Source organism: Sylvia atricapilla, chromosome 29 (genome assembly GCF_009819655.1).
Source record: "Sylvia atricapilla isolate bSylAtr1 chromosome 29, bSylAtr1.pri, whole genome shotgun sequence".
Lineage (NCBI taxonomy): Eukaryota > Metazoa > Chordata > Aves > Passeriformes > Sylviidae > Sylvia > Sylvia atricapilla.
This window is the reverse complement of record NC_089168.1, coordinates 1,570,854-1,596,825: the sequence shown is the minus strand read 5'-3', so window position 1 is coordinate 1,596,825 and position 25,972 is coordinate 1,570,854. Positions and strand designations below refer to the sequence as shown.

General features: G+C 58.4%; 3 protein-coding genes across 4 annotated transcripts; 1 reads left to right on the top strand and 2 right to left on the bottom strand.

Moving 5' to 3' along the window:
* Positions 1-572: 572 nt before the first annotated feature.
* On the top strand, positions 573-6,993 carry AAAS (aladin WD repeat nucleoporin). 2 transcript variants are annotated; one of them, XM_066337509.1, is made up of 17 exons: positions 573-657; positions 1,024-1,159; positions 1,495-1,622; positions 1,705-1,760; positions 1,881-1,972; positions 2,262-2,308; positions 2,703-2,801; positions 3,343-3,486; positions 3,610-3,730; positions 3,896-4,020; positions 4,213-4,273; positions 4,938-5,028; positions 5,422-5,515; positions 5,641-5,708; positions 5,814-5,895; positions 6,316-6,400; positions 6,720-6,993. In XM_066337509.1, exons 2-17 carry the CDS (start codon positions 1,037-1,039, stop codon positions 6,852-6,854), a joined length of 1,551 nt encoding a protein of 516 aa, XP_066193606.1. In that variant the 5' UTR covers positions 573-657; positions 1,024-1,036; the 3' UTR covers positions 6,855-6,993. The 2 variants fall into 2 exon arrangements, with proteins under 2 accessions (XP_066193606.1, XP_066193607.1); XM_066337510.1 differs by lacking the exon at positions 573-657 and adding an exon at positions 794-834.
* A 1,433-nt stretch (positions 6,994-8,426) lies between these two features.
* On the bottom strand, positions 8,427-10,704 carry MYG1 (MYG1 exonuclease). Its single transcript, XM_066337535.1, has 7 exons — positions 10,519-10,704; positions 10,033-10,145; positions 9,804-9,963; positions 9,412-9,561; positions 9,202-9,324; positions 8,799-8,980; positions 8,427-8,720 (listed from the first exon to the last, which is right to left on the bottom strand). Exons 1-7 carry the CDS (start codon positions 10,687-10,689, stop codon positions 8,540-8,542), a joined length of 1,080 nt encoding a protein of 359 aa, XP_066193632.1. The 5' UTR covers positions 10,690-10,704; the 3' UTR covers positions 8,427-8,539.
* Positions 10,705-11,044: 340 nt separating this feature from the next.
* Positions 11,045-25,822, bottom strand: VDR (vitamin D receptor). Its single transcript, XM_066337529.1, has 10 exons — positions 25,800-25,822; positions 24,834-24,888; positions 19,119-19,269; positions 17,072-17,202; positions 14,152-14,336; positions 13,921-14,044; positions 13,344-13,515; positions 12,800-12,951; positions 12,361-12,477; positions 11,045-12,111 (listed from the first exon to the last, which is right to left on the bottom strand). The coding sequence occupies exons 3-10, from the start codon at positions 19,265-19,267 to the stop codon at positions 11,852-11,854; spliced, it is 1,290 nt and encodes a 429-aa protein (XP_066193626.1). The 5' UTR covers positions 19,268-19,269; positions 24,834-24,888; positions 25,800-25,822; the 3' UTR covers positions 11,045-11,851.
* Positions 25,823-25,972: the final 150 nt, after the last annotated feature.

The window sequence follows — 25,972 nt, the reverse complement described above, 5'->3', positions numbered from 1 at the left end:
CCAGCCCTGCGGTGGCTCTGATGTCGGCGCCATCCCAAATCGTCGTCTCCTATCGAACCCCGCTCGCTCCGTAACGGGCGAGGAATGTGGGGCCCCCCGCCGCAGCTCCCCCCGCCGCCTTTATTTAATATCCTGAGAAAATTAAAATAACTCTTGCGGCCGCTAAGGAAAACACGGAGATAAACACAAGAAAAGCGGGAGCCCCGGGAGAGGGGCTGAGAGCCAGCCAAAGGGGAGGCACACGGCGGGAGCGGCACCCAGGGGACACGGGCACCCGCGAGAGGGGACACCGGGGGAGATGGCACTGGGGACACGGGAACGCGGGACACCGGGATGCCCTGGGAGCCCCCGAGGGGGTGCGGGACCGGGGGAAGGCACAGGACACGGGGGTGCGGGACACAGCCCGCGGGACACGGAGGGGACACTGGGGGGACACGGAGGGGACACGGGGGTGTCAGGAGCCCCCGGTGCCGGTCCCGGCGCAGCCCCGCTCGGACACCACGTGACCCACCGGCCACACCCACCCTTCTCCCCGCCCCTCCAGGGAGACTCCCCTCCCTTTAAGGGAGCAACGACTGCAATAGTGGCCCTCATTTTGATAAGTCTCCATTAGAACCGGAGAGCCACTAAGTCACCAGTGGAGCCCGTCCATGCAGGGTACTGATATTCTCCCTGCTCCGCGGAGGAAAGTCTGGGGAGGGCGGCGTTGTCCACCCGTGAGGACCCCGCTCCGTCCCACGGCAGCCGTGGCCCTTTTAATTCCCCTCCCACACGCGCCTGAGGCCGCGAGGGCGGCGCGCGGCGGCGACTGGCGCGAGCCGGGAGCGGGAAGGGGTGAGCGGAGCCAAGATGGCGGTGCCGGGGGCTGAGGGCGGGGAGCGGCCGGGGGGGAGCCGGGGGCAAATCGGGGGGCACCGGGGCTTGTGAGCAGGTGAGGGGCGGAGGCACCGCCGGCCTGGAGGCGGCGCATCCCGAGGGCGCCGGAGGTTTCAGCTGTCGCGCCCGCCCCGGGCTCGTCCCCAGGCTCGGCGCCGCCATGTGCTCCCTGGGGCTGTTCCCGCCGCCGCCTCCCCCTGGGGATGTCACCCTGTACGAGCTCAACAACGCCCTGGTCTGCGGCCGCCTCAGCGAGCAGATCCCGCTGGCCTTCCAGAGCCAGGTGAGATCCCGGGGCGGGGCGAGCCGCTCATCCCCTCGTCCCCTCCCCGGCGCCGGGTGAGACTCCCGAGCCAGGGAAGGCCCTCCCTGCTCCCAGAGCCGTGACTGCCCTCTCCAGCCTTGGCGGTGCCGCATTTGTCCCCCTCGGCTGTGGCTGCAGTTCTGTCGCCGGGGCTGGGGTCTCTCCTCCTGCAGGACACCCTCAGGCTGTTCCTTCGGCCCTCCTTGTGCCCCTTCTTTCCTCCCATGGCCGTTTGTCCGCTGCCCTGAGGGGCCCTTTGCCGCCCCGGGCTCAGGGGGATTCAGAGGGGCTCAGGGGCGCTCTGGGTGCTGCAGGTGCCCGACCTGCCCGTGCTGAGCCTGCCCAAGGAGCCCCTCAAGGCTCACGGCCGCCTGGAGCCCAGCGCCCGGCCGCCCTTCATCCACCACCGCGAGTCCCTCTGGAAGCGCTGCCTCAGCGCCTGGTGAGTGTCCCGCTGTCCCCAGGCAGCCGGATCTGCCCCAAAGGGACAGGGACAGCGGGCGGTGACCACGCTCTCGCCGCAGGCGCGACACCGGGCTCTGTGGGCTGCTCCGAGAGCTGGCCAGCGCCGAGGAGGAAGGTGAGTTTGGGCTGCCCGGGCATCTCGCGGGTCTCGACGTGATGCTTTGGCGTGTCCTGCTGTCCCTGCCCGTGTCCCCAGTGGTGCTGGCAGGGACGCTGAGGGTCCTGTGCCCACCAGGGCTGCGGTGGCTGCGGATGGGCTCGAGCCACGCGCTGGCCGTGTGCCGCTGGCTGTCCTCGCTGCACGGATCCCTGTTCCCGCACCTCTCCGTGAGTCCTTCTGGCCTGAGCCCCGCTGCTGCAAGAGGCAGGGCCAAGGGGAGCAGCGATTTCGAGTGGAGGGTGGTCCCTTCCTCACTCAAATCCTCCCCAAATGCTCCTCCTGGTGATGCCCAGCTCCAGACACTGCTCCTTCCTCCTCTGGTGGAAACCAGACACTGGGAAAGTGCATGGGCAGCAAAGAGCTCCAAGAGGAGCCTGAGTCCAGGTGGGGGAGAGGCAAAAAGAGCTGGCCACTGGGGGTCCTTGCTGCCAGCTCCATGTTCTCCTCTCCCTGCAGCTGACCAGTGAGGACATGATCGCAGCCTTCTCCCAGGCTGTGGACTGGTGAGTCCTGGGTGTCCCAAAATCACCGTGTGGGGGTCTGGACCCCCCCCGGGGTGGGGGTACAGGGACAGGATGGCCCTGTTCTTGTGGACTCATTCATTAAAGACAAGTATTTCCCCACTGGCTCTGCCCTCGTTGTGTGCCCTGGTCAGAGAGAGATCAGGGTTAAAGGATATCAGAGCCTGGAAAATTCCTTCCAATTCCAACCCCAGGCTGTGGTCACCAGACCCTCAGCAGAGCCCTCTGAGTAGTTCCCAGAAACAGGGAATTTCTCAATGTAAAGGGTCCCATTGAGAAGCAAAAGTGAAGTTTTATTTCTCTGGGGACTCCGAGCAGGGTCCTTGCCAGCCCAGGGGGTGCTGGGGGGTCTCAGCCTGCCCTGTACCCCCTCCAGGGCTGGCTGCACCATCCGAGCCTTCGCCTGGCACCCCCACACCAACAAATTCGCTGTGGCTCTTCTGGACGATTCCATCCGTGTCTACAACTCCAGCAGGTGGGGCTTTGTCCCGGGGTGGGCACCGCCCTGGTCCTGCTGCCCGTGGCCTCCTCACTCACCTGGGCTCCTGTTCAGCCCTCCTTGCCCCTTTCCCACTCTCCCCCAAGCCTGAAGAGCTTTGCCTTTCCTCTCCCTGTCTGCTCTGTAGCTCTGGGGACATCCTGGGGGGTCATGCAGCCCTGGGGGGTGGTGACAGCACCAGGGGACATGGGCTGAGTGTCCTCTGTCCCCCAGGTCTCCCTGCTCACCCAGGGAATGCCAGTCCCTGCTCAGGAGAAGACTCTGCCGGCTGCTCCTGCAGCCCCCCAAAGTGTCCCCAAGCTGGGATTTCCGGCCAGCCTGGGCCCTGTCTGGGCTCAGTCACACCAGGTGACTCACGCACACCTCCGGTGTCACCTGGCTGGGAATTCCTGTCCCCTCCCCGAGAAGCACACACAGGGCACACCCCCCTCCCCAGCCTGCTGTCCCCCATCACTGTGGCTGCACCAGGGCTCTCATCCCCACACCTTCCCCGTGTCACCTGTCCCCTCCCTGGCAGTGCCACCGTGCCCTCGCTGAAGCACCGCCTGCAGAGGAACGTGGCCGCCATGGCCTGGAAGCCACTCTGTGCCTCCATCCTGGCCGTGGCCTGCCAGAGCTGTGTCCTCGTGTGGCACCTGGACCCCACCTCCCTCTCCACAAGGTGACAGCTCCCACCTTCCCTTCCTGGCTGTTGTCGTCCCGTTGGGGTTGCCTTTGGGACAACGCCACCACCGTCCTGCCAGCAAACCCCAAATCCTGGTGGCTTCTCTCTCTTCCTTTGCAGACCCTCATCTGGCTGTGCCCAGGTGCTGTCCTACCCCGGGCACAGCCCTGTCACCAGCCTGGCCTGGGCACCCAGCGGGGAGCGGCTGCTCTCGGCGTCACCCGTGGACACGGCCATGCTGGTGAGGACCCTCCTGGGGACACCCCGGGGGTCACCAAGGGACACTCGGGCTGGGCACAGGCAGTGTTCCTACAGAGGCAGCTCTGCAATTTCACCTGGACCTGAAATCTTCGCTTTGTGTTTCTTAATCCCGGGGTCCCCATCATGTCTTTGTCCCCTCTTCCAGGTGTGGGACGTGTCCACTGAGACCTGTGTCCAGCTGCAGTGGTTTGGGGGTGGTGGTGTCACCTACTTGGCCTGGTCCCCCGATGGCAGCAAGGTGCTGGCAGCCACCCCCTCGGCCGTGTTCCGGTGAGCTCCTCATCCTCATCCTCACTCCAAACAATCTGGACGTGGATCCCAGATTTCCTCCCTGCTCCTGTTCCTGATGTGGGCACAGAGTGGGGAATGGGGAGTTATGGGGTTGGACATGGTGCATTCCCAGAGCAGCGGGATTTGGGCCAATTCCCAGGAATTCTGCTTCCTAAATTATGTCTCCTGCAGGGTGTGGGAGGCCCAGATGTGGACCTGTGAGCACTGGCCCACAATAAGGGGACGCTGCCAGGTAGGATGGGATATTCCCCACCCAGGAAATCATTTAGGCTGGAAAAGTCCTCTGGGATCACTCAGGCCAACCCCTGGCACTGCCAAGGCCACACTGACCTGTGTCCCCAGGTGCCACATCCACAGGGCTTTTAAACCCCTCCAGGAACAGGGACTCCACCCCTGCCTTGGGCAGCCAGCCCAAGAAATTGTGGAAACTTTCCCTAATTGTGTGGAAATCTTCCCAATATCCAATCTGAACCTCCCCTGGCACAGCCTGAGGCTGTGTCCCCTTGCCCCTTATTCCATGGGAGTGTCCCCTGATAGTCCCTTATCGTCAGGGACTTGGGCAGTGAACTTCCTTTTGTCCAGTCTGGGCACCCCCAGCTCCCTCCAGACCTCTCCAACCCCTTCCCAGCTCCATTTCCCCCTCTGAACATGCTCCGGCCCCTCGGTGTCCATGTGGAGCCCCAAGCTGACCCCAGGGTTCTGCTGTGGCCCCGTGTAGGGCAGATGTCACCTCCAAGGGACACCTTGGGGGTTTGATTCAAAATCCCCCATTCCCAGCTGGTTCCAGGGGATCCTGTGCCAGCTGTGCCCTCCCTGGGCTGGCTGTGGGTGCTGGGGTGACAGATAGGGTGACACTGTCCAACAGACAGGGTGACAGGGGTGACACTGTCCCACAGACAGGGTGCTGGAGCCCCGATGGCAGCCGGCTGCTCTTCACCGTGCTGGGCGAGTCCGTCATCTACTCCTTGTCCTTCTCCGAGTACCGGGGTGAGTTTGTCCCACCTGGAGCTTCCCAAGGGCTGCGAGAGGGCTCCCAAATGACCCCACAGCTTCGGGGTGAGGAGCTGTGGCAGTGGCAGAGAGATGGGACACACACGGGATGTTCTGGAGTCTCCAAGCATGGAATCTCTGGCATTCAGGTTTTTCTGTCCCTCACATTGCTTCTCACTCTCAGTCACAGTTGTGGGGCCTTCAGGGATTTCAGGGACACCCCAGGGCCGGTCCAGGGTCAGCTTGGGGGTCCAGGTGTTTGCTGTCCCTTGTCCTTCATTCCAGCCATTCCTGGGACACCAGCACAGCTTCTCTGAAAAAGAAATAAATTGATGAGCACCTGGGAAGCCCAGTGGGATTTATGGAGTGTGTGGATTTCTCCCCTTTCAGGGGAGATGCAGGGAGAGGTGGGAGGCTCCAAAACAGCCTCGATTGTGGCAGACCTGGCTGAGACCACCTTCGAGACCCTCTACGGAGAGGAGAGGTGGGTCTGGCTGGGGCACCCAGGGGCAAAGGGGGGTCCGTGTTCCTCCTGGCAGCCACCCCTCTCTGCTGGGGACACCCAGGGTGGTCTCCGCCCCCCGATTTTGGCGACTTGTGCTGTTCTAGCATCGGAGGAGAGGTTCATTCCATGGTGTGGGACCCCACTGGGGAGAGGCTGGCCGTGATCATCAGAGGTCAGTCCTTCCCCATCCCTGGGTCTGGCCTGGGAATCCTGCTCCCTGCAGGGAAAAGGGATACAGGGGGACCAGGGAGAGCCTTGGTGCTGCTGTCCCCTGCAGGACACCCCGAGTCCCCAGGCAGCCAGCCGGCCATCGCCGTCTTCCGCACCCGCAACAGCCCCGTCTTTGAGCTCCTGCCCTGGTGAGCTGTGGGGCCTGGGGGGGTTTGGGTTCATTGCAGGGGGTTTGTGTGGGTTTGGGTTTGTTGCAGCAAATTCGGGATAGGTTTGGGTTCGCTGATTCCCAGTAACCCCCAGGATCTGATGGGGAAGAGCTGCCCCCCGTGCTGCTCCTCCAATCCCTGTCACCACTTCACACCCAAATGTGCTTTGGCCACATTGTCCCCTCCTCACCTCACCCCCTTGGCTCTGGGTTGTCCTTTCACAGTGCATGCCCTCAGGTCCCAAGCACCCCCAATTCCTTAGGAATATGCTGTTTCCCATTAGATCCCAAACACCCCCAGTTCCCTGGGAATGGGGTGTTTCCTATTAGATCCCAAGCGCCCCCAATTCCCTGGAATGTGCTGTTTCCCAGGCCATAACCCTGTTCCCCCACCCCACAGCGGCTTCGTGCGGGGTGAGTGTGGTGCCCGGCCCCAGCTCATCTCCTTCCACCCCTGCTTCCCTCAGGGAGCCCTCCTGACCGTGGTGAGTCCCTCCCCTGGGCATTCCCAGTCCCAGGGGACACTGGAGGCATGGGGAAGGGGGCTGGGTGGGATGAGGGTGAGCCATGGGGGTTCCAAGGAGGGGAGGTTTAACCAGACCGAGGGCTGTGCCCTGTGTTTTGGGGCCAGAGGGGCTGGACAGTGGCCATTCAGGAAGGGACCTGGAGGGGCTGAGGGACGGCGCTGGACATGGCACTTGGTGACAAGGCCTGTCAGGTCACGGGCTGGGCTCGATCCCGAAGGGTTTTTCTCATTTCTGTGCTGTTTGGACACTCACCCCTGCCCCGCCCTCTGCCCTGCAGTGCTGGTCCTCAGGGAAGATCTCCCACATCCCCTTTTTCTTCGTCAGCGCCCTGGAGCCCCACGCCAGCCCCCGCCGCAGCCCCGTGCCCGTGCTGGGCAGCGTCAGGGAGCAGCCACTCTTCTCCGAGCTCTGACCTGGCCCTGGCACCCCAGGGCCTCCCCTCCCTCCTGCTCAGCCTCCTCTTCCTCCCTCCTCTCCCTCCAGGAACCCCCACACCTGCTCAGGGGTCTGGCAGTGCTGCTCCTGCCCCGAATAAAGGTGGATTTTCCCTCTCTCTCTTCTTTCATCACCTCGACAGCACTGGAAGACTTTTGGGGGTGAATTTGGGAAGTCCTGTGGGTCTGGAGGGGCTCTGGGGGCTCCAGAGTTGTTTTTTGGGGTCAGTTCTGTGAACTCACAGAACCTGTTGGTGTGATCCCACTGCAGCCCACGGGCCAGGGCTGCTCTTTTGGGGTCAAAGACCCCATTTTGGGGAAAGGTGATGGCTGAAGGGGTTTGAGGGGGATTTTGGCTATACACACAACACCCAGGCATTCTCTTGAGGGTAAGCAAAAGTGAACCAAAACCCCAAAAGTGAACCAAACCCTCTGTGGGTCCCTAAACCACAACCCTGGGGCCCCCAGGGTGCTTGTGCTGCTCCACGTGAGCCCCCCAGGAGAGGGGATTAATGCTGCTGGGGGCAGCAGGGAAATCCTGGGATTACACACCCTTAATCCCAGGATTACACTGCGCTGGGAGGCAGGATGGGGAGAGTGCAGGGCTCCTGTTTCCCCCACCCCAACAGCCCCAGGACCCCGAAAATCCTCCCCAGAGTGAGGGGTAGACCCCTCTTCTCCTGCCACAGCATCCAACCCCTTCCTGGGGGCCAGGGAGGAGGATCCGGGGGGTCCAGGAAGGATACATGGGTGATCCGGGGGGGACCCGTGCTCCAAACCCACCGCAGCTGCTGGGGCACCGGGGTAGCGTCACCCCTCCCGATGCCACCTCCAGTGCCACCTCCAGGGCCGCTGCTCAGCGGCTCCTCCTCCTCCTCCTGGCGTCGCCGCGCCGCGCAGGGCAGAGCCCGCAGGTACTGCAGGTGCAGCCGCGTCTCCTCCCGGCTCCGCCGCACGAACCGGCGCACGCAGACCAGGACAGCCCCCAGCCACCCGCCCACGGCCACCAGCGCCGCCACGTCGGGGGCCCGCGCCGTCCCCACGCCCGTCCCCAGCGTCTCGTTGTGGCCGCCGGGCGGGGCCGGCGCCGGCTGAGCCTCGCCGGGACACCGGGAACCTCCCCGGGGGTGCTGCGGCAGCCACAGCAGCAGCAGGAGCAGCCCGGCCGCCCGCATGGCCCCCGAAAGGAGCGCGGTGGGAGGGGACACACAGTGACCCCCCCCGCGGTGCTGGTGACACGCGGGATCGCGGTGGTGGCAGCGGGGAGTGGCACTGGTCACTGTCCCCGTGCTGTGGGTGGGGTCACGGCTGTTCCTGAGCCACAGCAACCCACCCCTGCCCCGGGACCCCCCGAGCCCCCTCAACAGCAAATGCACTGGGCACACACTGGTTTTTACTGGTACCGGCGGCGCCTCGGTGCAGGGACATGACAGGAATGGGGCCAAACTCCCAGGAAATGGAGCCAAAAAGTCTCTGGCTGGGCTGGCACCAGTCCAACACAGGTGGGTGTTCTGAGACCCCCGGGAGGGGCTGCTTCTCTCCCTCAGCACAGCAGATCCCTCGTAGAATCCAGGATCTGAGTGGGAATGGTCTCTGCAGCATCCCTGGGACCCCACATCGGGTCAGGGGCTCCCTTTTGGGGTGACCCCACTGGGGAGGGGGCTCACACGCTCTCTGTGCCCCGCCCGAGCTCCAGCGTCTTCCGGGCCATCTCCAAGGCTCCCTCCCGGGTCCGGTTCCCCCCAATGAAGCCGCTGGCGTGGACGAACACACAGCCTGGAATTCCGGCCAGCTCAGACAATGCCTCATCCCGGAGCCCCCGCCAGGCCTCGGGCAGGGGGAGCCTGTGGGGGGACAGAGGGGTTGAGAGTGACCCCGGCCCCGGGGTGGGGGCAGTGCCAGGGCCAGGGGAGGGGTCTCACCGGCTCTGGAAGCTGTGAGGGGCTGTGGGGACGCTCTGCACCCGCCACTGCCCACCCCGGTCTGGGAACAGCACAAGCTGCAGGGGTCTGGGCAGGGCCAGCTCCCGCTCCAGCTGGAACAGGTGCTCCTTCCACGGACAGCCACCCTGGGACAGCTCCAGGACCTGCCCGCTGGCGTCCACCTGCAGGGGGGACACGCTGGGGACATGGAGGTGACTCCCAAAACCCCCCTGGGCTCAGTGTCCCCAAAAGCTTGGAGAACATTCCTGCAGGGAGGCAGGGACCACGCAGGATACGGGGTGCAAAGGTCCCCCCAGGAGATCTGTACTGAAGGAATTTGGCCTCCCCACACCCCAATTCTCCCTCAAAATTCCAGCCTCCCCTCGGGCTGGCTCGGCATTACCTCGAAGCGGCGCCGGACGGCCTCTTCCACCAGCGCCCGCGCGGGCAGCCAGGCCCGGTGGTAGAAGTCCACCCGCTCCAGGAACTCGCTGCCCACCAGCTCCATGGCCCTCCTGAACCCTGCCTGGGGACACGGGGGTCAGCCTGTGCCCCGGCAGGGTGTCCCCCAGCAGAGTGTCCCTGACAAGGGTGTCCCTGGGGCTGTCCCCACCTCGGTGTCCTGGTCGGGGTCATTCCAGCGGGGGTTCAGGTGCCCCACACGGGCGCTCAGGGTGGTGCTCAGGGCGTAGCGCGGCTCCCCCGCCGCTGGTGCAATCCCGTTGTCCATGGCATCGATCTCCTCCACAAAGTTCTCATACAGCTGGGGACAGTGACGGGACAGCAAGGGAGGACAGAGGCAGAACAGTATGGGGGCAGTGGAGAGGGGTCAGGGAGAACAGCGGGGGACAGAGAGGACAGTGAGGCGACAGCAGAGCTCAGCCTGGCTGGAAGCCCATCTGCCCTAGCAGCTGCCACAAACTGGGCCCCTTTCTCCACCGAGGACAAGCCCTGGTCAAAACCGTGACCCTGGCAGGGTTACAGAGCCCCTGTCACCCCTGTCACCTTATCATAGAGCGCTGTGACCACGGGCCCGTCCTCGGGCTGCCCCAGGAGCCCCGCGAGGATCTGGGACCCGAAGTGACAATAGATGAGCCCGGCGCTGCTCAGCTTCGTGCTCCAGGGCTTGTCCGGCTTCAGGCTCCGCATGGACTCAGTAAAGGACCTGTGGGGCCACGCGGTCACCCCAGGGACCCCCGGGGTAGCCGCTGTCCCGAGGGAGTGGGGGTCTCACCTCTGGTGGTGGTCGTAGCGTTGCCGCCCCGGGTCGTACTCGCCCCCCACGTCCACCACCACGTCACAGCTGGCCAGGCGCTGCGGGTCCCGCGTCCGCACGATCTCTGCGTCCTGCAGGAGACACCGGGGTGAGGGTCCCCAGGGCCACCTGGGACCCCCGGGAGCGGCTCCCGGTGACGAGAGACACCGGGGAGGGGCCCTGAGGAGGGGGCGGGAGAGATCAGGCTGACCCCCAGGTGGGACTGGGGACACACCAGTGACCCCTCGGAAGGACCCGAGACACCAGGGTGACTCCGCCGTGGGACCGGGGACAGAAGGGCGGCCGCTGCGTGAGCTCAAGTGTCCCCACGAGAGAAGAGCGACCCCGAGGAAGACCCCGGGGCCCGGCACCGCACGGTGCCCGCGTCCCGTTCACGCCCCGGGCGGGACCCCGAGCCGGGCGCGCTGCCGGTGCCGCCGCACACGGGGCGCGGCGGGGCCGTACCCGGTAGCGAGGCAGGAGGCGCAGCAGGAAACACGCCAGCGCCTCATCGCAGTGGAAAGTGCCGTCGTGGGTGCCGATGCGGGCGGCGGGCTCGGGGTGCGGGCGCTTGTGCCCGGCGCCAGGTCCCGTCCCGGTGGCGGCCATGAGCACGGCGCGCGCGCAGCCGCGCATGGTGGCGGGGAGGCCACGCCCACTAGGCCACGCCCACACCAACACAAGCCCCCCCACTATTGCCCCGCCCCCCGTCCGTTTCAGCCCCGCCCCCGGGAGTGCGAACGCGCGTGCGCCGGGACCACGGCGCCGGCGATTGTGACGAGCGCCCTCTGGCGGCCGGGACCGGGGACACGCGGGGCGGGACCGGGACAGAGGAACACGGACACAGGGACAGGGACACCGGGACAACTCCACCCACCTCTGGGACAGACGCACACGGTCCTGCACAGCCCCCTGGGGACCCAGGGATGGCCAGAGACACAGGGATGGACACACAGGGATGGATGGCCGGACACATAAGCCTGGGGCCGAGTTGATTTGCCCAAGCAGGAGTTTATTGGCCAGAGCTGGGGCCCCTCTGGACACTGGGGACCCTCCGGCCATTGGTCATGGCCCGGGGGGAAGGCTGTGATGGCTTTTCCCAGGGGTCTGGGGCCCCTCAGCTCCCAAATCCAGCTCCCAAATCATCCCAGGGTTTGCTTCGGGTGGGAAGAAGGGCCTAAAGCTGCCTCCAGAACACGGCAGAGGGAGGAAGCCAAGCTGGAATTGGGGTCCCTGTCCCATCCCAGGGGTCATCACCTGTCCCATCCCCTAGAGGGGTCCAGCCCCAAAGTGGGGGTGTCTCCTGGAGATCCCCCTGCTCCCCCATTCCCAGGGAGTGCAAACAAAGCTCATCCTGCTCTTCCCTTTGAGGGTCGAGGACAAAATTTCCCCTCTCGGGGCTTTCTCAGCTGCCTCTGGCTCATCCCAGTCCGGCAGCAGCAACACACGGGATGTGTGGGAGCTGAGGGAATATTAGCCATGGCACCTGCTGGCCGGGATTTGGGGTGTGCGAGCCCACGGGAGCTGTGGGATTTCGGGGGGAGCAGAGCACGGCACGCACAGCGGCACCCCGAGTTCATCTCCTGGCACTTCCTTTCCCACCATTCAGAGAAAGAAGGGATTCGAGGCAGCCCGGCCCCGAAACCTCCACGGAGGGATGCACCAGCTCGCGGGGAAGCTGCTCCTGGAAGGCGAAAATCCCGAGCGGCGATGCCGAGCCCCAGCCCCTGCTCCTCCCGGCACAACCGGGGCTGGCTTCTCCCTTCTCCCGAGGCGCCCAGGGCCGGTTTCTCGGCCCTCAGGAGATCTCGTTGCCGAACACCTCGAGCACCAGCGGCGTGAGCTGCATGCTGTGCTCGGGCTGGAAGGACAGGCAGCGGTACTGCCGCGAGTGCTCCTCGTTCAGGCTGCGCAGGTCCGCCAGCTTCTGGATCATCTTGGCGTAGAGCAGGCGGCTGCCGGGCGGCGGGTGCCGGGCGCGGATGTAGCTCTGCAGCACCTCCGAGAGCCGCTCCTGCAGCGCCTCCACCCGCCGCGGCTCCCGCACGCCCGGCCGGTCTGCGGGAAAGCGGCAGGGCTGAGGGGGTCCCCTGCGGCTTTGGGGTGATGCCCTCCCTCTCCTGGGCTTGGAGGGTTTGGGGTGATTCCCTCCCTTTCGTCCCTTTTTAGGGTTTGGGGTGAATCCCTCCCTTTGGTGGCTTTTTAGGGCCAGCGTGCTCAGGGATTTTTTTTTTTCCTCCTTTTGTGGGTTTTTAGGATTTGGGGGTTTTCCCCTCCCACCTGAGGGTTTTTTGGGTTTGTCCCTACCTGGGGACAGGATGCAGATGGCCATGAGCAGCACATGCTCCTCCTCGTGCAGGTTCAGCTTCTTCAGCCCCACCTGGAATTTCACCAGTGGCTCCAGCAGGTCCATGCTGTGCCCAGCTGTGGAGAGAACGGAGCCTCAGAGGGGCTCTGGAAAAGGCTCTTTTCCTTTGGAAGGGGATTTTTCCCTTTGGAAAGGGATCTTTTTCCTCTAGAAGGGGATATTTTTTGACACATTGGGGTGGCTCTGGGGACATTGAGGTGGCACTGGAGACACTGAAGTGCCATTGCAGACCTTGAGGCACCACTTGTCACCCTTCCAAGCCCCCAGAATTTGGGGCAGGACCCACCCCCTTTCTCAGCACAAAACCAGGCACAGAGGGAAGGCCTGAGAGGGGGAAAACAATGGAATTTGGGGATTTGGGGTGGGGAATTCCCTTACCTTGGGTGACATCGCTGACCCTGTACTTGAAGTCGCTGCTGCCACAGGTCCAGGACATGTCCTCAAGGGTGAAGGACTGGTTGGAGCGCAGCATGATCACCTCAATGGCACTGCACTTGAGCAGCACGATCTGGTCCTCTGCAGACAGATCCCTGCAAGAGGATTTGCCTTCTGGACAGGGATCGGGATGCTCGGGGGACAGAGGGGACACAAGACAGGACCAGGAGGAGCTGCCACCCCTCAGGGTGAGGCTCCCTCCCCAGAAATTCCCATTCCAGGCGTTTCTTCAGGTGCATTTTTGCCCCAAATCTTGGAGTGAACAGAAGCCGAGGCCCCTCACGAGCCCCTCGAGTGCTGCAGGAGCTCTGGGTGCCTCCTCGATGGAATTTGTGTGTGTTTTCCAGGGTATTGGGAAAAGAGGAGGAACCGCAGGGAGGGGGAGAGACAGAAAACAGAGCTGGGAAGGGGAAACAGGGAAGGGTGTGAAAGGCAGCACGGTATTTCCGGGAGTGGGAAACGCCGGATTTGGGATCCAAGGCCTCACCTGAAGCCCGGGATCATCTTGGCAAAGCCGATGACCTTCTGGATGCTGTAGCTGACCAGGTCGGCCAGGTGTGGCAGCATGGAGAGCTGCGAGAACTCCAGGTTCATGGAGGAGCTCTCGTCCTGCTCCTCTGGCAGCACCAGGCTGGGGAATGGCGGTGGCTCCTCGGAATCTGCACAGAGGGAAAGGCTCTGAGCGGGAGTTGGCACCTAAATGAGCCCCCACAAGAGGTGAGAAAAGGCTCTGGAATGCCAGACTTGGGTGGAACTGCTGCATTTCTGCCCCTGTGACCTCTGGAGAGGTGAGAGAAGGGAATTTGGCTGGTTTTGAGGCCAGGTTTTCCACAGGGTGCTGGGATTTGGGGCTGGTTTGGGATCCCAGTCTGGGAATGGGGGATGAGGATGGAGAGGATGAAGAGGAGCAGGGCAGATCCTTGTGGTGGGATTAATTTGGCATAACCCTTCCCCACCCCTGGAATTTGGGGTGGTTTGAGGCATCACCTCCAGTCCAAATCAAGTCCTGGGGTCTCTCCCTGGCTCCCAATCCCAGTTTGGGGCCAGGAGGAACTGGAGCACACCTGGGAACGTGCTGAAGGCCTCGGAGCTGAAGAGATCCGAGGAATCCTCCGAGGACAGGTCCTGGGTGAGCAGGGATGAGGATTTTGCGGCCCCTCTGCTGCTGGGGTGGCTCCTCACAGGGGGCTGGGGGAGAAAAGAGAGAAAACTCCCTGAAGAGTGGGGCTGGCAGAAGGATTTGTGGATTTTGCAGGGGGAATTTGAGGCATAAAAGAGATTTTTAGGGTCAGTACCCGAAATTTGGTGAAGTCAGCATAGGTGGGGTCGTAGGTTTTGCGATGGGCCTCGAGCAGGACGTCGATGACTTTCTGCTGCTCCTCAGAGAGTTTGGGTTTGAGGCTTTCTCTCAGTGCTTCCTCCTCCTTCCTCTTCAGGATCATCTCCCGCTTCCTCTGCACCTCCTCGTCTGTCAGGATAACTGGGAAAGAAATAGGGGCCAAATTAGGGATTGGAACAACCCCTGGATGCCACATCCAGACCCTGGAAAATCGCTTTTTCCCCCTACAGCCCCTTAGCCCCGGTTTGCTGCTGTGCCCAGAAGGTTTCTGTGCTCTCAGAGGATGCTCTGGGGGCACCGAGGCCGTGCCAGCCCTGCCCCTGCCCACTCTGCTCCCTCCCTGTTTGCTCTCAAATCCCAATCTCAAACCCTTGGGGCTGCTGGGTTCACCCAGCTCTGGCTCCTCTCGGCTCCCAGCTGTCACCAGGGGTGTCCAGCACTGCTTCAGGGCAGTTTTTAATCTGATTTTTAAGGTCAAGGCACAGCCAAACCTCCCCCGCCCTCAGGGTTGGAGATTTATGGCTTTTATTGGGGTGGCAGCGCTCAGCAGTGGCCAAAGGTTGGGCTCCACGCAAGGCTGGGCCTGTTTATTTAGGGAAAAGGAGCAGCTAGGAGCAATTTGAGCTCAAATCTTCACTTTTTTTATCAACAACTCCCAGCTCTGAGCAGCCTCAGAGGGGCTGGGAGGGAAGAAGAGCACCAGGGAGCAGCACAAATCTCTGGGGTCACAACTGCTGAGTGCACAGGGTGGGACAGACGCCCCCAAAACCAGGAGTTCCCTTTCCTCAGCCCTTTCTCCAGGGACTGGAGACCTCCCCAAGGGCTGTTTTTGAATTCCCTGGGTGCAGGGATCCGATGCTGGGAGAGTCAAGGTGGAATTTAGGGCGAGAGGTCAGCGGGAGGAGCTCAAGGCACGGAACCCTCGGCCTCCCCTGCTCCTTTGGCCAAGGGCAATTTTCCATTTTCCATTTTCCAGCCTTGCACAATCTCAGAGGGGCCTGGGACACCTCAGAAGGGGCTGAAAGGTCGTTCCCACCTCCACCACTGGCAGCTCCGTGGATGCTTGGGGAAGAAAATCAGGATTTTGCCATTCCCCCATCCCAATGTTTTTATCACAAAAAGCATCACATCCCCACGGGCACTGCCTGCTCTGGGTCACCCATCCCTGGCCCTGCACGAAGAGCAGGAGTTGTTGAAAATCCGTGGAGAAGGATTTTTAGGCGTTATTAGGGAAGGATCCAAGGGAGCCCCAACACCCGTGAGTCATGGACACTCCTCCCTCAGCTCCAGGCAGCTGGAAAAAGGCAGGGAAGGGGCAATCCCATATTTTCTGTCCGCCCAGCAGGTGGGAATGGCCACATCTCCCACCCCATGCTCCATGGGGTAAAGCAGTGAGGAGAAGCCAGACCCCAGCTGAGACCTGCCCTCCTCAGAGCCAAGAGTGACAAGGGGAGAATTCCCAAATCCCGCAGCCTGGAGGGGGATTTTCTCTTCCTGCCTCCCCCTGGCCTGCCCTGTTTGTCCCCTGACAGGCAGAAAACCACAAACACTCACCCAAATGGCAGCTCCCTGCCAGGACCTGGAGCCCAGCTGGCCTTTGGCTCTTTGGGCTCACAAATTCCAGGGCTGGGGAAGGGTCTGCCTGGGTCAGAGCCCAAATTAACCCCAGCACCAGGTTCTGCCCTGCTCCTCTTCCTCCTCATCCCACATTCCCAGCCCAGCATCCCAACACCCTGCGGAAAACGAGGCCTCAAAACCTTCCCGATTCCCTTTTTCCACCTAAAAATAACCCCAACCCTTCGTCCTCCCTCGTTTTTCCAGTAGCAAAGTCCATTTTTAGCTATTTTTAGCCTCTCGGGGTCAGTTTTGGTTAATCCAGGCAGGATTTGCTAACGGGGCTTTTACACGTTAACTCCTGTGGGGAAAACATGGGGAAAACCTGGAGAAACCCCCCTGGAATTGCTGCCCAGGAACTTTCCAGCTCTTCCTGGGTAATTAATTGGCTGCTGATGCAAATTAAAGCACTTCTCTCATTGGGGGCTCCTCAGAAATCAGGGACAGCTCCTCAGATTTTGGGGACAGTCAGTGTGGGGTGTGGCCTTTTCCTCCCTCATCAACCTGCCAATCCCAAAGAATAAATTCCAGGGATTTCCATCAGGATCATTGAAAATTTAAGCTTTTTTTTCCCTACAAACACCTCTAAATTATAATTTTCTGGAGGCCCTGGGGTGACATCAATCTCTGTTTCTGCCCTGTTTAGCACATCAGGGAAAGAACCCTGCTTCCATATCCCGAATTTCCAGCCCCATGGACACCCTAGCCACAATCTCCTAGCAGAAAACATTTGGTTGGAGCTCTCCAGGAGCACCCAGCTCCTCCCCAGCACCTCAAACATGTTTTATTTTTAAAAGCCACTTATCTCTAAATACACCAGGAGAAAACAAACATTTAGGCCACATTTGTGTGTTTGGACTGGGCTTAAAAACCGCTTTAATTCCCTCTGCTGTTGACTTAAGTCCCTGCTTTATCCCACATGGAAAAAAGGCTCAGAAAAAAAAAAATCCCAGAAGGAGAACAGGAAAATTCAACCCAGCTCCACGGGGATGGGGAAGCTCATCCAGGTCTCCCTGCAGAGCATGGAAAATGCTGGAAAAGGGGATTTGCAGAGCCATTGGGAGCCATGGAGATGATTTTCCTCAAAAACCCAGGAAAACCCATGATAAAACAAGCCCTGGCTGGGAAGGAATCATTAAACCAGCTCCTCTCAATCATTACCCGCTGCTTCCCCTGCCCTTTGGGATGGTCCCAGTGCCACCGAAGGGACAGCCACGGCCCCTGGAGCATTCCAGGGTCATTCCCGGGAGCTGGACACTCACATTCCTTCATCATGCCGATGTCCAGGCAGCGCTTGAGGCGGCAGGCCTGGCAGTGCCGCCGGTTGTCCTTGGTGATGTGGCAGTCCCCGTTGAAGGGACAGGTGAACATGGCCTTCCTCTTCATGCTCCTCCTTGGAAAAGGGCAGGAAAAGGGAATAAAAAACACCCTTTTTCGGGCTGAATTCCCGCTGTTTTGGCTGATGCTGCACACATCAGTTGAGTTGGGAGCTTCAGGCCCTGCTGGAAAATTTCCCACAGGGAAACACATCCAAGGGGTTGAGCCACGAGTTTATCTTAAAATGGTTTGGGTGAAAATGACCTTAAATCCAGCTTGATCCCCTTCCACTAAACCAGGCTGTTCTAAGCTCAGCCCAGCCTCTTTGCTTTAAGAAGGTTTTTGGGTCTAAACAGGGATTTTTTGAGGCCAGGAGCGTGGAAGGATTGCAGAGAAACTCCCCCAGCAGCAAAATAAACCCGAGCTGAGGCCGTGTGGTTTAAACCCAGCCGCCCTAAGCCCGGCTCTGCTGGCAGAACTGGCCTGAGTACATTTTGGGTGTGCAGGGAGAGGAATTCTCCCTGCAGGACATGGAGAAAGGAGCCCGAAAATGACAGCCCTGAGCCACAGCAAAACCACAGCACGGCCCGAACGGAATGGGAACGTGGAGCCACCGGGACAAAGGGTCAGGGCCAAAATAATCCAGGGAAAAAATGGGTCAGAGCCTTCCAGGACAAAGGGTCAGAGCCAAAATCTTCCAAGGAATAACGGTCAGATCCAGAATTTCCAAGGAAAAAGGGGGTAGAAAATTCCTCCTTGTGAGGCCGGAGAAAATAAAACTCTCAAAAAAGCCATGGCTGCCCCATCCCTGGAAGTGCCCAGTGCTAATACTCAGATTAAAAAAAAAGGGTAAAAAATATCAAATCTGGGAAAAAATATTAAATAGGGGTAAAATACATCAAATATGGGTTAAAATATCAAATATGGGTAAGAAAATATTTTAAAATGGGTAAAAATCTGCAAGATTTCCTCTGGCTGCAGCCCCAGGAATGAAAAGCTGATTTTAGAAAGGGACGTGAAAACAAAGCAGCTCCACTCTGCCTTTACCTGCCTGGAATTTGGGATTTACAGGAATTCATCACAGAAAAATGGATGGCAGGGCCCTGTTTCCCCCCATTCCTCCAAAACCTTTGGAATTTTGATGTTTCCAATGGGGACAAACAAGCCCAGCACTTGGAATTCTGCCCTGGACACCCCAAAATTCCCAAATTTGGTGCATGAAAAGCTCCCCCTTTTTTGGACAAAAACTCAGGGAAAGGCTAGGAATGCACAAACAATGAGGCCTTGGAACATGGAAAAATATTCCCAGGGCTCAGGACAGGCCAAAATTTCAGATTTGGAATGAAAATTGCAGCTTGGGTGCCTCCAGAGGCTCCCAGGGTGACACCAGAGCCGGGCTGGGCTGGAATTCCATGGAAACCTTCCTGAGCCGCCCATTCCCAGGCGGATTTGGGATCCCAGGGGCTAAAAATAGAGAATTCCAGGCCTCATTCCCAGCCTGGAATGAGGAAATTGCATTGGGAGGTGAGCAGGGCTCCAGGGGGGAGTGGACGTGGGGGCAGAATTCCCAGGGTGATACAGAATTCCCAAGAGAGGAAGGCAGAATGCTCTGGAAAAGCTGGATTTTGGGAAGAGCTGGTCCAGGGGATACCCTGCTCTTCCTCATCCCCCAACCCCAGAGTTTTGCGAGGACATTTTATGGCTTTTTGGCTGGGAAAAATCCCACTTTGTGACCCCAGGGGAGCTTTACCACACCTCTCCCTTTTCCTGGAGCACTGCAAGGCTCCCAGATCCATGAAAAATCCTGGAAAAACAGGGGAAAAAAAAATCCCAAGGTTCCAAACTCACAAAAAACCCAACAACTTCTCCTCCTTAAACCATGGGAATGTGGCACCACCTGGAATTCCGGGCCCGTTTCCGGATCCCACTGGATTCCCATTGTGACTCCCGAGTTTTTTTGGGATGGGGGCGTTCCCAGGGATCCGGGCACACCTGAAGAAGCCCTTGCAGCCCTCGCAGGTCATGGCGTTGAAGTGGAAGCCGGTGGCTCTGTCCCCGCAGACCCCGCAGATCCTGGACACGTTCCGCTCGGAATCTCCGCTGGGATCCACCAAGGAGGTGCTGGAAGCACCCGGATCCATGGCTGAGGGGGAAAAAAACAAACCCTGGGACTTGTCACAAAAGTTCTGGACTTTTCTTTTAATTCCACCCGATCTGGGGCAAAATCGGGGGTTTAGTCCTAAAGTTATCCCTAAAATTCAAGATTTTGCCTTGGATTCCCCCTGATTTGGGCAGGGAATTTTTATTCCCATTGGCTCTGGGCATTAAAACCACCCAAAAAAATCCAAGTTTTGGGATTCCGGAATGCTGGGAAAGCTCTGGGATTGGGAGAGGCTCGTTAATTAATTAATTAACTAACGCTTCACTAATGAGGCAAAACAACCCAAGGCTCCTTAAAAATTCCTGTGCCTCTGGAATGATTTTCCTTTTAAAAAAGGGAGAAAAAGTGTTTTTTCCCATTTCAAACCCACTCATTCCCGAATTCCAGTGTTGCCTTTAAATCCACTAAAATCCATTAATTTTCATTAAAATCCCAATTAAATAACTCCCTCTTTTGGGAGGCTGTTTTCCAGGGACTCCTGAGGGGGATTTTGAGGCTTTCCCAGGAATACACTGGGACAGCATTCCCAGCTCTCCTCTCCCACCATTTCCAACCAAAGCCTGGATTTCCACCTTCATTCCTTTAATTCCTTTGGAATTTTACTTTCATTTGGATTTTTCCAGCGGAGCCTCGGGGTTGGGCTGGAGGATCCCTGGGGATCTCTTCCCATATTTTGTGGAGATCCCATAGAATCATGTCCCCAAGCCACGGATCCAAAAGGACTCTCAAAATCCTACAGGAGCTGCTCCACTGGGACATTCCAGATAAATAAAAATCCAAGGAAAAGAAGGAGAGGGAAGGGGTGAAAGTTTCCCAACGGATTTGGAGCAAAGAGCAGGGACAGATTCAATGCCCCAGGAATTCCGGCTGGGAAAAATGAGCCCAGCAACTCCAGAGCTCCCAGCCCTGGCACAGGATGGAAGTCTGGGATGAGGAAATTGGGATCCACAGATCCCAGTTTTCCCTCTATCCCATAAAAAATTGAGAAAATTCCAGGTTAAACCCTTGGATTGCCATTCCCTGTATTCCAAACACATCCCACTGCTCCAAATCCAAATGAGCTGAGCTTTTCCAGGGATTTTCCCAAAAAAGATCTCTCCAGCACCACTGTAGTCACCCTATGGAAAAACTTTCCCCTTTTCCAAGGAAAAACTAAAAAAAAATATCCAGGAATGGACATTTTCCCCACAGAATCTTCCCTGGTGTCCCCCCAAACCCTTCCTGGATTTCCTCATCCCACCCCAAATCCTTCCCTTTGCTCCTTTATTTCCCTATCTCTAATTCCAGGCTGTCCAAGGAATTCTTCCTCTCATATTCCCAAAAAATCCAGGGAAGGCTGACAGGCAGAAGCTGCCCCTGCTTGTGGCAAATTCCGGAACTCCTCCCCGGATTTCAAAATATTTCCAAACAGGTTCTGGCCCTGTCACCTTCCGGAGAGAGAGAAAACCACCCCGGGAAAACACAATTCCCAGGAATTTTCCACATAGATTTTTTTTTTTTTTTTTTTTTTTTTTTACCATCTCTAGCCTCTCTTGGGCTTTTTTTGCTCCAGAAGGAGCAAAATTCCAGCAAAATGCCTCTGAAATCTGCCCCGAAAAGAGGAACTGGGGAGAGGAGCTGGAATTTGGGGGATTTCAACCTTAATTCCTTAGATTGGATCAAGGATTCTCTGAAGTTGCTGGGACAACACTCCTGGGAAGGGATTTTAGGGAAAATTCCTCATGCAGAGGGTGACCAAGCAGTGGAAAAGCTTCCCAGGGAACGGGCAGGGACCTGAGGCTGCCAGAGCCAGCAAATTTATGGAAAAAACTCTTGGATATTTGGGATTTTGGTGTCCAGTGCAGGGCCAGGATTTGGACTGGATGACCCCAACTCGATTTTCCAGGATTCCAGCTCCTCCCTGCAAGGAAGAGTCCGGACTCCAAGGCCTTGGATCCCACGTGGGACCGGGGCATTTCCAGGCCACGGCCCTGCCCCACAATAAACTCATTTCCCAACATTCCCGGTGGTTAAAGTCCAATTCCCAAACCCATTCCCAGCAGGAGAAACCGCACAGATTTGGCTGAGGGGAATTTTTTGGTGTGGGATGTCCAAAATCCGCCCAACATTCCCTCCCAATAATCCAGCGTGACAAAAGTGAAATGCCCATCCCCGTGTGGGAGTGCAAAATCTTAGCCTGGAAATGCCAAATTTTGGACAAAAAGGGTCCAAAATTCAGTGTATCCTGGATTTCCTTCCAGTTGGAGGCTTCCAGTGAGATATTTCCAATTTTAGGCAGAAAAAACTAATTCAAGTCATGTATGCTCTGATATGATCCCCATACCAGGAATATTTGCAGCTTCAAGGCCTTCCCAAAAAACTCCAGTGTCCCTAAAAGCTTCCAGGGACACAAACCCAACCCAGTGCCTGTGAAACCTTCCCAGAAATTGTGAATTTTCCTTGGAAAAGGAATTTTGAGTGGGATCACAGCCCCCTGTGCTGCTCTAAGACTTCAAGCCAGTTAATGGGGAGGGTGACAAGGACAAGCTGGAGCCCAAATCCCAGCTTTTCCCACCTGTCTGGACAAGCCAGGAGGAAAATTCCAACAGATCCCAGCACGTGACGGGGCCTGGCCCTGCCCTGCTCCTTCCCTGGCAATGCTCCTGCTGCTGGAGCTGCTCAGAAATTGAGGGAAATTCTGCTTTTCCCCTTCCCCAGAAGGGATTGTGGAGCCCAGGACTCTCCCAGGCACAGGAATTGCACCATAATGCCAGGAGAAAATGGGAAAGGACCGCAAAATTCCAGAAAAACTGCGCTGGGAAGGGCTCTCCCTATGGAAAAATTCCCAAGGCAGAGGTGAAAGGGCAGCACTAGCCCTACACCGTGGAATAAAACCCACTTTTTGTGCTGGAAACAGCCCCGGGAAGGTGCGGAGCCACACAAGTGATTCCCAGCTGTGACGATTCCCAGGAAATCTGGGATTTGCTGTCCCCTCCCAGGGCCACCCTGATGAGCCAGGGGACACGTCCTGGTCTAAAAATAGAGCTGGGACTTGTCAGGTGCCTGAGCAGGGGATTTCTGGAGATGGGAGGGATTTTTTTTGGAGGAGGGATGGTTTTTAGGGAGCTCTCTGAGGCAGCAGGGACAGGAGGGCCCAAATCCCTGTCCCTTCCCTGGCGTGTGCCTGGAGGAAAAGAGACATTTCACACAGAATTTTCCAGCTCCCTTGGAGCTGGAAAAGGAGCCTTTTGAGGCCCCAGATCCCTGTCCATTCCCTATCCCTGGGATGTGCCTGGTGGAAAAGGGAATTCTCAATCCCCAGAACCTGGACTTGCCCAAGGAAGGAGGAGGAGGAGGAGGAGGAGTGGGAATGATGCAGCGGCCAGAACTGTTGCAGCCTGGAATTGGGAAATTGGAGCAGCAGCCACGCCTGGGGCATGGAGAAGGTGGGTAAACCCTCAGGAAACAACTCAAACTTTTCCAGAGAAAAAAATAGGAAGGCTTCATGTGCCAAAAGTCCCCTTTTCCACCCAGTTTGCGTCTGGGAAGGAAGAGCATGCTCAGGAATCGCTCCAGGAAAGAAGAATCCCTCCCCAGTGTCACTGTCCCCTGCCCAGGAGAACCTGGAGCAGCTTCTGGGATTCCTGGGAATGAGGAAACAGCTTTGGATGAGCAGATAAAGGTTGCATGTGTTGTTTTCCATTACTTTTGTGGGTAAAAATTGTGAAATTGGATCAGCAGCCGCACCTGGAGAAGGTGGGAAAACCCTCAGGAAACAGCTCAAACTTTCCCAGAAAAAGGCTGGAAACGCCAAGAATCCCTTTTTTGACCCAATTTGCATCCAGCAAAACCCTCTGAGAAGCAGGAACACACTCAGAAATCGCTCCAGGAAAGGAGAATCCCTCCCCCATGTTCCTGTCCCCCTGCCCAGGAGAACCTGGAGCGGCTCCTGGGATTCCTGGGAATGAGGAAACGCCTTTGGATGCCCGGATAAAAAATCCAGGTGTTGTTTTCCACCCCTTTTCCGTTTATTAGCGGCAAAAAAGGGGCGAGGGTTGAGCTGATAAGGGCCAAGATAAGAGAAATGGGCCCGAGGAGGAGCTGAGTCAGCAGAGACTGGAGATAAAGTGGCAGCACCAGGGGTGGCACCGGCAACATCCTGGCAGTGCCACCCTGGCAGATTTTTGTTCCATTCAAACCTCAGTTTAATCTTAATTTCCCTCAATTTTTGCTCCCCTGCTTTCCCCATATTTTGCCTGGATTTTTGCTCCTCTCACCCCTCACCTTCCCCATCAGCTCCCTGAATTTAATTTTTAAAAATTATTAATTCCCACAACAGTTTCCATTCCCATTCTTCTCATTTTTAGCCGCCTATTTCCACCCCTGCCCACCTCCAACTGGGATTTTCCCTCTCCCAATCCCTGACAATTCCAGAATTTCCCCTCAGAGGACTCAGGCCAGGCTAGCTCTGCTTTGGCTTGGCCACAGGAGGTTAAAAATTATTCCCTGGAGCAGGATTAGCTATTAAATGGAAAAAAAAAAAAAAAAAAAACCACCAAAAAAAAAAAAAAAAACCCCACAACCAGGAATTTTAATTTATTCCTCCCTAAACACAGTGGGATTCAGGGAAACATCCCCCAGCCACGACCCCAAGCATGTTTTTACCTGGGAAAAATCTGATTTTGGGGATTTTTGTTCTTGCTGGGACATCTCAGTCCTGATCTGGTCACGCCCTAGAGATCTGGGGCAGACATCTCCCATCATCCTCATCTGCATCATCATATCCCAGATCTGCCTTACTTCAGGATCCCAGAGGGAACCCAATTTCACCCTGGCATTTTTTTCGCTTTATTTCACCCTATTTCTATCAGGTCCAGCCTAATCCCGGGGCTTTAAAAACTTTATTTACACCATGTTTGCTACTCTTTCCTTCCCCCATATTTCTCTGGATTTCTACTGTCCTCAGACCTTGGGGTTTCACTATTTCCATGGATTTCTTTCCATTTTCCAGTTTAATCTTAGTTTCCCTGGATTTTCCTCCCCTCACTGCTCGATTTCCCTGGATTTAATCTTAACGTCTTGGGATTCTTGCTCCCCTTGACTTCCCCATCATTTCACTGATAGTTCCTTTAACCCTGGGTTAAACCCCGATTTTCCTGGGTTTAAACCCCGACTTTCCTGGGTTTTTGCTTTGCTCACACCTCCTTTTCCCAATCACCTTCCTGGATTTTTGCTGCCCTTAGTTTTCCCGGATTTTTCTCCCCTCTTCCCTGGGTTTAACCGCAATTTCCCGGGATTTTCGTGTCCCGCCGTGGCCGCGGCTCCTTCCCCGAGCAGGAGGAAGATGAGTCACGGGCGGCTCCGGGGGAGGAGATGCCGCAAAAACGTCGCTTCTCCCGAAAACCTCTTTCCGAGAAAAAAAAAAAACCCAACCAACTTTTCTCAAAGCTCCAGCGTTGAAAAGAAGGGGAAGGAGAGGCACAGCCGCCTCTGCCGGCCCCAAAAAACTCTTTTGGGGTGCCCAGGGAAAGATCCCCCAATTCCTGGTGCATAAAATACCCCTGTACCTTGATTTTCCTGGCGCTGGCGCGGCTCTGGGTCGCTCCAAAATATGGGAAGGCACTGGGGAATTAAAAAGGTGGGTGATTAATGCCGTATCGGGGGGGTCAGCTCCCCCCCCCAATCCCCGAATTGGGACCTTGAACGTGGGTTTAAATGAGGCACCTAATCACGAGAACAGCCAGACACTCTAAAATCACCTTACAGGAAACTCTGAAGTCACATTAACACCCCCACAGCACCCAGGAGCCCTAAAATCACACTAACACGCCCCCGGCCCCCAGGAATTCCCCGGGTTCGAAGGGCCCCCAAAAAGGGAGAGCCACAGAGGGGGAAGAACAGCGGTGCCTTTTCGGGATGTGGAGACGCCCCAGAGCACCCCAAAAACTCCCGAGTGAACTCCGATTTCTGGGGCGGACGGGGCAGAGACTGGATAGTCCCAGACACCCATAAAACCAGGAGGCACCCCCGGAACGGGACGGGAACACCCCCAACCCTAAAGGGATCCGAATTTCGACAGGGAAAGTCCCGAGAGCCCCTAGCCAGGGGGGGACACAGAGAGGCAGGGGGCCTCACAGGGAAGCCCAGACACACGCGGGACTCCCAAACCAGCCCGGGAGCACCGCGAGCCCGAACCAGGAAGAACCGCGGAGCCTCAGCACCCGCCCCGTGTCCCCTCCTGCCGGTGGGGACCCGCCGGGAGTCGCCCGTGCCCGCGTCCCTTCACTCCCAGGGTCCCCCCACAGCCTCCGCACCGCGGATCCCCCGGGAAGAGCCGCCCCCGGTTCGTCCGCAGCGGGCACCCCCGTGTCCCGGGGAGCGCCGGAGTCACGGGGAGCGCTGAGAAGGGCTTGGCATAGCGCCGGTGTCCCCGTGCCCGGTGTCCCCGTGCCCGGTGTCCCCGTGCCCGGTGTCCCCGTGCCCGGTGTCCCCGTGCCCGGTGTCCCCGTGCCCGGTGTCCCCGTGCCCGGTACCTGAGCCCGGCCCCGCTGCCGCCCCCGCCCCGTTCTCTGCCGCCTTTTGACGGGAACCGGCGCCCCCGGCCCCGCCCCCTCCGCGCCCCGCCCCACCCCGCCAATGCCAGCGCGGCACCGCCTTGGCCCCGCCCACGCATTCCAAATAAGGCCAGAGATGGGCGTGGTCACCC

Bases quoted from the DNA above. Each gene is read 5' to 3' on its own strand.
- VDR (XM_066337529.1), bottom strand. From the start codon at position 19,267: ATGGATCCGGGTGCTTCCAGCACCTCCTTGGTGGATCCCAGCGGAGAT. The intron at 14,337-17,071 runs GTGAGTGTCCAG...TTTCTTTCCCAG, and splicing joins CATCGGCATGATGAAGGAAT to TTATCCTGACAGACGAGGAG. The intron at 12,478-12,799 runs GTAAGGGAATTC...TTCTCTCCACAG, and splicing joins GGTCAGCGATGTCACCCAAG to CTGGGCACAGCATGGACCTG.
- MYG1 (XM_066337535.1), bottom strand. From the start codon at position 10,689: ATGCGCGGCTGCGCGCGCGCCGTGCTCATGGCCGCCACCGGGACGGGA. The intron at 10,146-10,518 runs GTACGGCCCCGC...TGTCTCCTGCAG, and splicing joins GCCTCCTGCCTCGCTACCGG to GACGCAGAGATCGTGCGGAC. The intron at 9,964-10,032 runs GTGAGACCCCCA...GTGGCCCCACAG, and splicing joins CGCTACGACCACCACCAGAG to GTCCTTTACTGAGTCCATGC.
- AAAS (XM_066337509.1), top strand. From the start codon at position 1,037: ATGTGCTCCCTGGGGCTGTTCCCGCCGCCGCCTCCCCCTGGGGATGTC. The intron at 4,274-4,937 runs GTAGGATGGGAT...ACTGTCCCACAG, and splicing joins CAATAAGGGGACGCTGCCAG to ACAGGGTGCTGGAGCCCCGA. The intron at 5,896-6,315 runs GTGAGCTGTGGG...CCCACCCCACAG, and splicing joins GTCTTTGAGCTCCTGCCCTG to CGGCTTCGTGCGGGGTGAGT.